Genomic DNA, 12,380 nt, shown 5'->3' with positions numbered 1-12,380 from the left:
CATCATTTCTATTCTTGTAAATTTGTTAACGTGTTTTTTTGGCCCACGGTGTTTTCTATCTTGGTAAACATTCGTATGATGTCAAGAAGGATGTGTTTTTGGCTGTTGATAGATGAAGTGGTCTGTGGATATCAATTTTGTCCAGTTGATTAATGATGTTGTTAATTATGTACTTACTGATATTTGCTTGCTAGTTTTGTACATTACTGATAGTTGTTGAACTCTCTAAGTACAGTACTAGATTCATCTACTTTTCTTTGCAGTTCTCTCATTTTTTGTCTTCTGTCTTTTGACAAACTATTATTAGTACATACATATTAAGAATTATTCTATTTCCTGGAGAGCTTACCCCTCTATGAATATGCGGTACCCTTCTTTATCCCTGATAACTTTTCTTGCTTTCAGTCTGTTCTGAAATTAATAATTACTCTTGCTTTCTTTTCATTATAGTTAACATGGCACATTTTTCTTCATCTATTTACTTTTAACATATATGATGTGTCTTTGGTACTGAATTTAGATTTATTGCAGACCTGTAATATTTTTAATTAATTAAAATAGGCAAAAAGTATATGTCATTATCACATAGGAATTGTTTTTGAAATATATGTAAGTTATGAATAGTAAATAAAGGTAATTAAATGTGAATCATCTCACATGCTTATCCTATATTTGTGGAGAGAACACCTAAAATCTACTCTTAACACTTCAAGGATATAAAACATTGTTATTAATAGTGGTCAGTAGATCTCATGGACTTACTCCTCTTGTTTAAGAATTTGTATCCTTTGACCAACATCTCCCAGTCATCCCTGCCCATCACAGCTCCTGTTAACCACCATTCTGTTCTCTATTTCTATGACTTCAACTTGTTTTAGAGTTCACATACAAATGAGATTCCCTATTTGTGTTTGTGTGTCTGGCTTATTTCACTTAATGTAACATCCTCCAGGTTCATCTGTATTGTTGCAAATGACAGAATTTTTTCTTTTTAAAGACTGAGTAGTATTCCATTGCATTGTGCCTGTGTGTGTGTGTGTGTGTCTAGACACATACCACACTTTTCATTTATTCATCCATTGATAGACACTTAAATTGATTCAATATTTTGATTATTGTGCATAGCGGTATGATGAAAATCAAAGTGCAAATATCTCTTTGATATATTTATTTCCTTTAGGTGTGTACCCAAAAGTGTCATTGCTGGATCATATGGTCATTCTTTTTAAATTTGGGGGCATTTCCATACTGTTTTCTATAATGGCTCTACTGATTTACATTCCTACCAACAGTGTACAAGCATTTGCTTTCTCCACATTCTTGTCAACACTAATCTTTTCTTTCTTTCCCATCCCTCTTCTCCTTACTCTCTCTCTCTTTTTCTTTTTCAGTACTGGGGATTGAACCCTGGGGTGCTCTTGTACTGAACTACATCCCTACCCTCTTTTATTTTTTATTCCGAGATAGGATCTTGCTAATTTGTTCAGACTAGTCTCAAATATGTGATCCTCCTGCCTCAGCCTCCCGAGTTGCTGGGATTACAGGTGTACAAGATGTGTCAGTTCATCTTTAAGAAAAATTTTTTTAAACAGTAGCCATCCTAACAGATGTGAGATGGTATTTCACTGTGGTGTTAATTTGCATTTCTTTCATGATTAATGATGTTGAGTACCTTTTCATATACATGTATGCCATTTGTAAGCCTTCATTTTATAACTATTTAGGTCCTTTAACAATTTTTTAAGTGGGTTCTCTTGTTAATAAGTTGAATTCCTTATATTTTTTGGATATTAACCCTATCTCAGATGTATGGTTTGTAGATATTTTCTCCTATTGCATAGGTTGTTTATTCACTGTTGTTTCTTTTGATGTGCAGAAACTTTTTAGTTTGATGTAATCTCATTTGTCTAATTTTATACCTTTGTTGTGTGTGCTTTTGGGGACTTATCAAAGATCATTGCTGGAATCAATATCATATAACCTTCCCCGTTTTTTTTTTTTTTTCCTGGTAGTTTTACAGTCTCAGGTCTTGTGTTTTTATATGTGCCCTATATTATTAAGATCAACTTTCTCCCAGTACTATATTATACAATTAGTTTTAGGATTAAAGAGTAAATCTGATTTTTTTATCTTAAAATCCCATCTTTTTAGATTTTCCTAAAATTACTTTAAGAGCAGTGATTGCTATTGGAAATGTAATGTGAACCATTATATACTCTTAAACTTTCAATAGCCACATTAAAAAAAGCAAAAAGTGACAGGTGAAATTAATTTTAATAATGTATTTTATTTAACCTAATGTGTCAAAATATTCTTTATAGATCAATCAGTAGGAACATTATTAAAATACTATATATACCATGGTGGTACATACCTGTTTTCCCACTAGTTGGGAGGCTGAGGTAGGAGGGTTACAAATTTGTCAACTTGGGCAACTTAGGGGAACTCTGTCTCAAAATGAAAAAAAAAAAAAAAAAAAAATTAAAAAAGAAGTGGGGCATGAGGCACTGGGGATGTGAATTAGTTGTAGAGTACTCAGCCAGCATTCACCAGGTCCTGAGTTCAATCCTAGTATTGAGGATATATATATATATATATATATATATATATATATATACACATACATGTATTATATAGATATTTTTTCTAGATGTAATCAGTATGAACATTATTAAGATAGTGTACACACACACACACACACACACACACACACACACACACAGGACAGTGGTACATTTCTCTTATCCCAGCTACTTACTTATGGTCTGAACCTAATTCAGTTCAGACTAGCCACCTTTCAAGAACTTAATAGCACAAGTAGGAAGTGATTATCATATTGAATAGTACAGATTTATTTTTTCTGATTATCTTGTTTACTGTTGTTTCATTTCATTTGTATGTTAGATGAACATGTCATGTACCTTTACCCAAATCACTGGTAAAAAATCTTTGAGTGGAGAGACTTCTACTTCCAGTAGTGATAGCTGGGGTAATTCAGGCCAGTTCTCCCATTGAAGACAACTAGAAAATCTAGATAATTTATAACAAATCTTCTGAAAGCTTAATATAGTGAAGGATTCTTAGGCACTAAAGAATTATGGGGGCTTGATCCAGGATAAGGTAGAACTCCTAAAAAAGAAACTCAGGAAAATACTTATGAAAAATCCATTTATCAAAGAAAAAAGTATAGCAGAAATTAGAGAAAATTTGAACTGAATGATAATAAAAACAGTAATAAGTCATGCTTAAGAGAAACTTTGTAGCATTAAAATGCATGTATTTGAAATGTTCAACAACAAAAAAGACTGCAAACCAATGTTCTAAGTACCCAGTTTAAAAATAGGGATCATCTCAACCTGTTAAATGGTATTTATGAGAAACCCACAGCTAACATCATACTTGATTTTGAAAGACTGAAAACTTTCCTCTGTAAGATCAGTAATAAGACATTGTTGTCTCCTCTTAACCCCTTTTATTCAGTATCATACAAGAGATCTAGCCAGGGCAATTAGACAAGATAATGTACTGGAAACCAAGGCAGTGGTATCCTGGAAGAGGGATGGGGTAGGGATGGGAAGGGGATGCTAAGGAATTTCAGACTGGTATTATTATGTTCTTTGTCATGGGTGATTTTTACACGCATCTTTGCTTTGTAGTAATTTTTCTATTTGTGTACTTTTTTGTGTTTTACATGGATTCTTTGTATTTTTCTGCACAAGTGTTCTTTGTGCACCTTTCTGTATATTAATCTTACAATAAGCAGATTAAGAGGATTACTACTTTGGGAGGTCTTGAGAAGGCATATCAATGCCATTTCTTCATCTTTAGAAGACCAAACAGTGAAAATGCAGGGGGAAAAAGAACCCTAAAAGAACAAAATCTAGATCAGTGGGCAATTCAGCAGTTCAGCTTCTTCAGTGAGCACAGTGTAAACATTATTAATTTGTAAGTCCTTCACTCTAATAGTTTTTTAAAAAATGTTTACTCTTAAGTGGAAGTTAATTTTTTTTTTTAAATTAGGAGGTGTTAATGATGCTGGATAATTATGTGAGAGATTTCAAAGCATTGATTGATTGGATTCAACTTCAAGAAAAACTAGAGAAGACTGATGCTCAAAGCAGGTATGAGCTCTGGTATTTGTATTTAATAGTACTGAATAGTTTCAATAGCAGTCACTGAAATAGACAATGGCCTTAAACTCAGATTGACTTGAAACTTGTAAAACCTAAATTTGGGTGCTGGATTTTTTATTTGGTTTAATGCAAACTTTTATTGGGTACCTCCAAGTGCAAGGTACATTATTCAGTACAGAAATTTAATTGCTGTATATGACACATTTACAACTTTCATGGAATTTCTAGACTAATATGATAAAGCAGAATCTATTACTACATAAAATGACTATGAGTGTTGAGTGAAGGACAGACTTCTTTTGAAGAATAGATCAGCAGAGATTTCATAGAGATTGCAGAAGTATTTAAAGGTTGTGATAGAGTTTTCCAAGTGGTTGGTCTTTTGGATGAAGGGAGTAAATTAAAAGAGCTTTTAGTGCAGGGCATGTGCTAAGTTAAAGTAATCGAGAGAAAGGTGTAGCATATCTTGTCATGGTGATAGGCAAAGAATAAAATTGATGATTTTTGATTAGGTGAGTAGTTAAATATCAAAGTTTCTTTAGAAAGATTAATTTGGAGTCAGCACACAATATCTGAGTGTTCTGTAACAGGCTCAAGGACTGTTGTAGTGTCAAGGACAGAAATAGTCCTTGCCTTACTGAAGGGTATCATTTGTGCTGTGATCTGAATGTGTCCCCTAAATTCATGTTGAAAGTTATTTGCTGATATGATAGTATAAAGAGATGGAATCTTTAAGAGGTGGTTAAATCTTGAGAACTATGTTCTCATGAATAGGATGCCTTTTCACCCAGAGAAAACAGGACTTAGCTGCCACTCTCTTTGGAATTTAACCTTGGGTTAGTTTCAGTGGATAGAACCATCTACTAGAGATGGCATCTTTTGTCATCCTAATATGTTAACCTCCTGGGGAATCAAGTGGCTAAAGGAATTCTGAGAGACAAATCTAGAAAACTGAATCCACAGGAAACCAAATCCAGGAAAATTGTGATAGGTGGATCTTAAAATATTTTTGCATTTCATGATGAAAAAATTTTATTTTCACTGCTAGGGATTGAATCCAAGGGCACTCTACTACTGAACTATATCCCCAGCCCTTTTTATTTTTTATTTTGAGAAAGGGTCTTACTAGATTGTGGAGGCTGGCTTTGAACTCATGATCCTCCTGCCTCAGCCTCCCTAGTAACCAGGATTATAGACATGTACCGTCATGCCAGCTCACAGTGAACCCTTTTGATAATTCTTTTTGCTTGCTTCATTCACAGTCCCGGGTAGGTCAGATGTAGGTGTCTTTGTTTATATCAAGCAGTTTTACCCCTATCCCTTCGTAATAGGTAATTGGAATTGGGGAGGCGGGTGAGTTTTTCCCTAATTAAACCAAACTAAGAGATCATTATTTTGATATGGGCCTATAGCTTTATTGCCCTTGTGACGATAAGCAGAGGAATGCAGGTTCAAAGAAAATAGAATAAATTTACATAGAGAAGCAGAGATGCGAGAAATCATGTGGTCAATAAGAGCTCAGTGTTGTTTTAAATCTGAGATCTATTCTAGGTCTAATTCTCTTACATCCCGATTCTAGTTTTTTTCTCCCCTTGTATGTCTTTGATGGTTCATAGTTTAAGTCCTTACAGCAAATCTTTATTTCCTTTTTCTTTTCATTTTTTATTTAACTTGGTTGAGGTTTTTTTTTTTTTTAATATTCAATAGGGCCTATAATGTAATCATCAATCATTAAAAAATAGATTTCTTTTTTTTTTTTTGGAAAATATGAGAAAGATTCAGAGACAGAGTCCAGGCCTAAACTGTGTGGTTACCATCCCTGTCCTGACCCTGTGTTTCAAAAATGTACCTGAAACATCTCTCTTTATCTTAGTCAATTATCAGCATTTCTTTTTTACTTAAAAGGTATCTAACTCCCAGATATGGGAAGCAACTTTAAATTTCTTGAAGAAAGAATTACTTATCTTATATTATTCAAATTACGCATCAAAATTCATTCTAGTTAGACTTGAGATTTAAAAGTTAATTGGTGAAATTATAAATAAAGAACAGAAAGCTGGGGTTGTAGCTTGGTGGCAGAATGCTTGCTTAGCGCAGGTAAGGCACTGGGTTTGATCCTCAGCACCACATAAAAAACAAGTGAATAAAAAGTAAAAGTTTAATTCTTAAATAAAAAGAATATTGATAAATATTTATATGTTGTATTATAAAGACTTAGTAAGATAAAGGTGTAAACTATAAATGAAAACATTGTTTCACCTGATTTAATAAGAAAATGTCTTTCTGTGTAAAAGATAAAAATTAAAGGTAAAATAGTTGCAACACTAATGCCAATGGATTGATAGCCATAATAGTAATAATAGCAGTATTGGCAAACTGTTTCAATTCAATTGGAAAATGATACAAGTTCCAGTGGGAAAAATAGGCAAAAGATGCCGATATGCAAGTCACAAGAGAAAAATTCAAAGGTCTGGTAATAACATTCAGTCTTGCTATTATTTATGGTAATGAACATATATAAGTAGAGAAGACAGTGAAATACTATTTTGTCAATTAAAATTTTAAAAGAGATTCCCACCTGTTGGCAAGGTTGAAAGGAAATGAACACTTGATTTGGTAGATGTATACTTTATTATAACCTTTCTGAAAGGTCATTTGATAATACATTATCAAACCTTTAGACTTTTGAATAATATTTTTCTGAATTTCGTTTCTATCACATTTTTGATGATATAGGAAAAATTTTTTTTAAAAAATATATTTTTTAGTTGCAGGCAGACACAATACCTTTGTTTTATTTTTATGTGGTGCTGAGGATTGAATCTAGGGCCTCAGGCATGCTAGGCGAGCGTTCCACCACTAAGCCACAACCCCAGCCTGGAAAAAAATCACGATCACTAGATTGGAAAGTAAGCAGCAGGAGACCCAGGAAAGTGATAGAATCTGAGTGAGAAATAGAGAAGGTGTACTTAGGGAGAACATTTCAGTAGAGATTTGCACCCTGTCATCTGATTGGTTCTGGGGCCAGTGAAGAAGGAGGAATAGAAGTTAAGTTATATTTCTTAGTTTTTCCAACAAATAGCAATGGATTCTCACTCCTTTTCTCATGGATGATTGAGGTAGGGGAAGGAGACTTCATATTTTCATGTGTCTTAATTTATCCCTTCTTTCTGTCTTGATCCTTTTTCCAAAAACTTAATTCTCCAGGATATAGGACAAAGTAGCCTGAATTAATATCATTGCCTTTGAATGTTTTCTAACTCGGTATATGTAGGCTTGTAAATTTATAAGAAATATATTTGATGTCCCTGTAATTTTATAACCCTTCTGAGATGAGTAGAATTCTTTTGCTGTGCTGAATTGTGTGAAAAATCCTGGTGATTTTTCACTGGTAGTATGCTATCTGTCTAATAAACAATGCTATGTGGCAAAAATGTGACCTAATTATGCTATCTGTCTGATAAACAATGCTATGTGGCAAAAATGTGACCTAATTGTGGTTTCATTCATTAACGACCAAGGGAAAAATATTAGTCCCCCCCAAATTTCTCTGTTAATTTAATCTGCTGTATTTCTTGAATTGCAGACCAACATCCCTGGCATGGGAAGTAAAGAAGATGTCTCCAGGACGTCATGTGATTCCAAGTCCATCAACAGATAGAATAAGTGTAACATCAAACGCTCGAAGAAGCTTAAATTTTGGGTGAGATGAACTAAAAAAAGCATACTAAGGCTTGTATGACAGTACATTATTGTCTATAGATAATTTAGTTGTAGTATTCTAAAAATGATATTTCACCATAAAAATATTTGTGTCTTTATTTGTGTGTTAAGTAGAATACCAATCCTTGGGAGGGGACAGTTTCTCCTAAGATTTCTCTTTCTGGTAGGAGGTTTTGCACAAACTAAGTTACTTGATGAGACTGGTAAGACAGAACTCTTGCACAGTAAGTTAGGCAAAGCAACTTATTTATTTATAAATAGGCTGGAAAAATAAACAGAAGCCAAGGATCCATGGCAAGCAAGCAGGTCCTTTGAAGTTTAGGATTTGCCAGGTCAGATCAGTCTCATATGTGTGTGTTTCACTTCTCATCACAGCTATGAAGGACCCCTCAAAGTACTCTACTCTTGAGTTTTATGCACTGGATATCATTTGGATTTCTGAGTTCAGGTGTTTCAGGACATGCGGTTCTAGGTGGACAAGGATGAATCCTGATTGTTCTGGACAGTTCCTCCTTATCTCAGGATGTTGCATTTTTGGTACATTCTTCCTGATAATTTCAAGCCGGGGGGGAAGTACTTGATTTACCACAGCCCTGTTTTCCTGCATCATTTATATATTTGAAATTGTCTGAATAAAAAGTTAATAAATATTCAGGAGAGTTAATGTTTAACTTGTAGGAAATGTAATATATTCAAAGGTAATTAGTGTTCCAAAGATTAAAACCGATTAGCCTGTTTCATGCAAGATTATTCATGTGATGAACTAGCAATTTCTTTTTTTTTTTGCAAATCAAAATCATCAATAAAAAGATAATACAAAAATCAAATACATTTTTGGCAGTTTCTCTCATAATCAAAGATCTAAATGCCTATTAGACGTTGTTATTTTCATACATTTTTATAAGTTTATCAGCACATTTTTATAATTTATGCAGTTATCTTTTGAATTAGAAAAAAGGAGTTATAAACAAAACTACATTTATACTGTCTTTTATGTTTATGTAGTTACCTTTTCTAGTTTTTTACTGGTGCTCTTCATTTCTTCATATGGATTAAAATTAATGTCCAATATCTTCTTATCTCAGCCTAAAGGACTCCCCTTTAGTATTTCTTGTTAGGCTGTCCTATTAGTGAAAGATTTTTTCTCAGTTTTTGTTTATCTAGGAATATCTTATCTTTTGGTTTTGGAAGAATAGTTTTGTATTACATAAAGTTCTTGGTTGACAGACTTTTCCTTTAGTACATTGAATATGTTGTTTGACTACATTCTGGTTTTTGTGATTTCTAATGAGAAATCAGGTGTTATTCTTACTGAAGAGCTTTTAATGTAATGGTTCACTTCTTGATGCTTTCAGGATTCTCTTCATATCTTTGGTTTTCAGTAAATAAATTTCTTAGTCCTTGAATGGTTCTGTGTGTCTATTGGAACATACTGTCAGTATACTCTGGCAATATACACCACTGCCTTTACTGTTACTTCCTGTTTTCCCAAAGACTCAAGGCCAGTCAGAGGTGAGAGATTATGGATCTCTGAGATTTTTCTGGGACATGCACATATACTGTTCATTTGTGGAATATGTCCATTTCCAAGAATATGTTGGAACTTTCAAAACCCTCTACAGAGACCTCACTCTCCAGCTTTTCCTTTAAAGGTTTCTTGGTCAGTCTTTTGTTTGTATCAAGTGTCATTGCTACCTCTTGTAACGGTGATGTTAAAATTTTTTCACATTTGTTTTCCACTAATGTCCCTGGGGAGTTGTGTTTTTAAGAAAAAAATTTGTTTGGACTCTAAATTCATTAGAGTGAATCTTAAACATGTAATACTTAATGGAAAGAATGTAAGTTGTTTGCTTGGTCAGTTCTTTTTTTTTTTATTGTAAACAAATGGGATACATGTTGTTTCTCTGTACATGGAGTAAAGGCATACCATTTGTGTAATCATACATTTACATAGGGTAATGTTGTTTGATTCATTCTGTTATTTTTTCCCTTCCCCCACTCCTCCCATCCCTCATTTCCCTCTATACAGTCCTTCCTTCCTCCATCCTTGCCCCCCTTCCACCCCCCATTATATGTCATCATCTGCTTATCAGTGAGATCATTCGTCCTTTGGTTTTTTGAGATTGGCTTATCTCACTTAGCATGATATTCTCCACTTTCATCCATTTGCCTGCAAATGCCATAATTTTATTATTCTTTATGGCTGAATAATATTCCATTGTGTGTGTGTGTGTGTGTATATATATATATATATATATATATATATATATATATATCACAGTTTCTTTATCCATTCATCAATTGAAGGACATCTAGGTTGGTTCCACAATCTGGCTATTGTGAATTGAGCAGCTATGAACATTGATGTGGCTATATCTCTGTAGTATGCTGATTTTAAGTCCTTTGGGTATAGGCCAAGGAGTGGGATAGCTGGGTCAAATGGTGGGTCCATTCCAAATTTTCTGAGGAATCTCCATACTGCTTTCCAGAGTGGCTGCACTAATTTGCAGCCCCACCAGCAATGTATGAGTGTACCTTTTTCCCCACATCCTCTCCAACACCTATTGTTGCTTGTATTCTTGATAATCACCATTCTAATTGGGGTAAGATGTAATCTTAGGGTAGTTTTGATTTGCATCTCATTACTAGAGATGTTGAACATTTTTTCATATATCTGTTGATTGCTTGTAGATTTTCTTCTGTGAAGTGTTTATTCATTTGTTGATTGGATTATTTGTATTCTTGGTGTAGAGTTTTTTGAGTTCTTTATAGATTCTGGAAATTAGTGCTCTATCTGAAGTATGAGTGGCAAAGATAGCTCAGTCGGTAGAGCGCTTGCCCTGCAAGCACAAGGCCCTGGGTTTGATCCCCAGCACCGCAAAAAAAAAAAAATTGGTCAGTTCTCTTTTGTGTTTTTTTTTTTGGTATTGGGGGATTGAACCTGGGGTGCTTAAGCACTGAGCTACATCCCCAGCCCCTTTTATTTTTTTATGTTGAGACAGGGTCTCAGTCAGTTGTTTAGGGCCTTGCTAATTGCTGAGGCTGGCTTTGAACTTGTGATCCTTCTGTCTCAGCCCTCCTGAGCTGCTGTAATTACAGGTGTGTGCCACCGCTCCCAGCTCTTTTATCTTTTAAACCTAACCTTTTTTGACTGCCTTTCTTCTCTCATCCCCACCTTTTCACAGTTAACAACTTTCACTTCATTACTGGTAAACCTTGGATATAAGTTGTATTATTACATTTGCAATGTGTTGTAATTTTTAATGTCTGTTTTTTCATTCTGTGACCATGTTTGAGGCAAGGTCTTTGCCATATCTCTGTTTTATAAGCACCCCAGAAGTGTAACTGACCCTTAGTAAAAGATCAAATGTTTGTTTATTCAATAGAAACAAACTTTTGTTTTCAAGCTCCTTTATGGAGTTATCAGATAGCATTGCCTTTGATGAAGATTACTAGACTTCAGAAATTTATAATAATTGGATTTTAGTCAAATGGGGAAATGATATATATGCAAACAAAAATAAATATTTGTATATAGAATCATCATTTTAAGTTAACTCGTTTTTCAATGCATTTGAGTGGTCTGTGGTTCAGAGGATTGTATTTTAGCATTGGTTCATTTTAGCACTAGAAGCCTTCAGTAAATGTGTGGTAAAATTTCTCATACTGTTTTCCATGTTGTTGGGTTAATTGAAAGTATCATTACTGGAGTGCTCTTCTTTCAGCTTGAACAATTGTGGCTCATAGGTTACCCTTAGTTTATCTACTCACTTCTGTTCATGCTGGTTGAGTTTTGTTTACTCTGACTATGTTGTTATGAAACTTAGTGTATACAAGTTATGTTTATTGTTTTAACTCATAATTTAAATATTAAGTAAACCAGTAATATGAGGGCAAAAAGAGTCATCGTTTTTGTTAAAACTAAGAAAAGTTTTTGGGAAACTTTGATAAAGATGAACTACTAAAATGAAGTTGTTATAAAATGAGTAACTAGGATAGTGATGAAAGTTTGGGAAAAATAAGTTGAGGAGAACTGTGTCACTTCACTTTAAAGGAACCAAAACAGTGAGGCATCATGTTGTGGTTCATGTGAGAAATGTACACAAAGAAAAACCCAGTTTTAATACTATGTATGTCAGGATTAGCAAATTTGCATTATTAAAATACATGAGTAAAAATAAAAATTTAAGGTACCTATGAAAAATTTATTTTCTTCTCTAATATTATTGAACTTTTAAATTATGTGCCATTTTTTTAATTTTTAATTTTTAGCCAATTTATTTTTAACTGATACATAAAAACATTTAAATGCTGCATATTAATGGGGTATATATGATCTTTCAGTAGATGTATACATGTTAATATAAAAATCAAGTTAAATCTATCTATTGCCTCAGATTTTAATCATTTCTTTATGGTGAAAACAGTCAAAATTCTTTGTTATAGTGTTTTAAATAATTATTAGAACTTTATGGTTGTATGTGATAGTTGGGTTTATCCTGACAAACTCATAAATGCATGGAA

The 12,380-nt window shown here is 33.6% G+C and overlaps 1 protein-coding gene across 1 annotated transcript in view; it reads left to right on the top strand.

The window, feature by feature from the left end:
• Scaper (S-phase cyclin A associated protein in the ER) overlaps nucleotides 1-12,380 on the top strand; it is a 484,560-nt gene that overhangs the window by 93,844 nt on the left and 378,336 nt on the right. Inside the window, 2 exon segments of the mRNA XM_047539576.1 lie at nucleotides 4,021-4,121; nucleotides 7,720-7,836. Of these exon segments, the coding sequence (XP_047395532.1) occupies nucleotides 4,021-4,121; nucleotides 7,720-7,836 (218 nt within the window).

The sequence above is a fragment of the Sciurus carolinensis genome, chromosome 2 (assembly GCF_902686445.1).
Source record: "Sciurus carolinensis chromosome 2, mSciCar1.2, whole genome shotgun sequence".
Taxonomy (NCBI): domain Eukaryota; kingdom Metazoa; phylum Chordata; class Mammalia; order Rodentia; family Sciuridae; genus Sciurus; species Sciurus carolinensis.
This window is presented reverse-complemented; position numbering and strand designations above follow the sequence as displayed.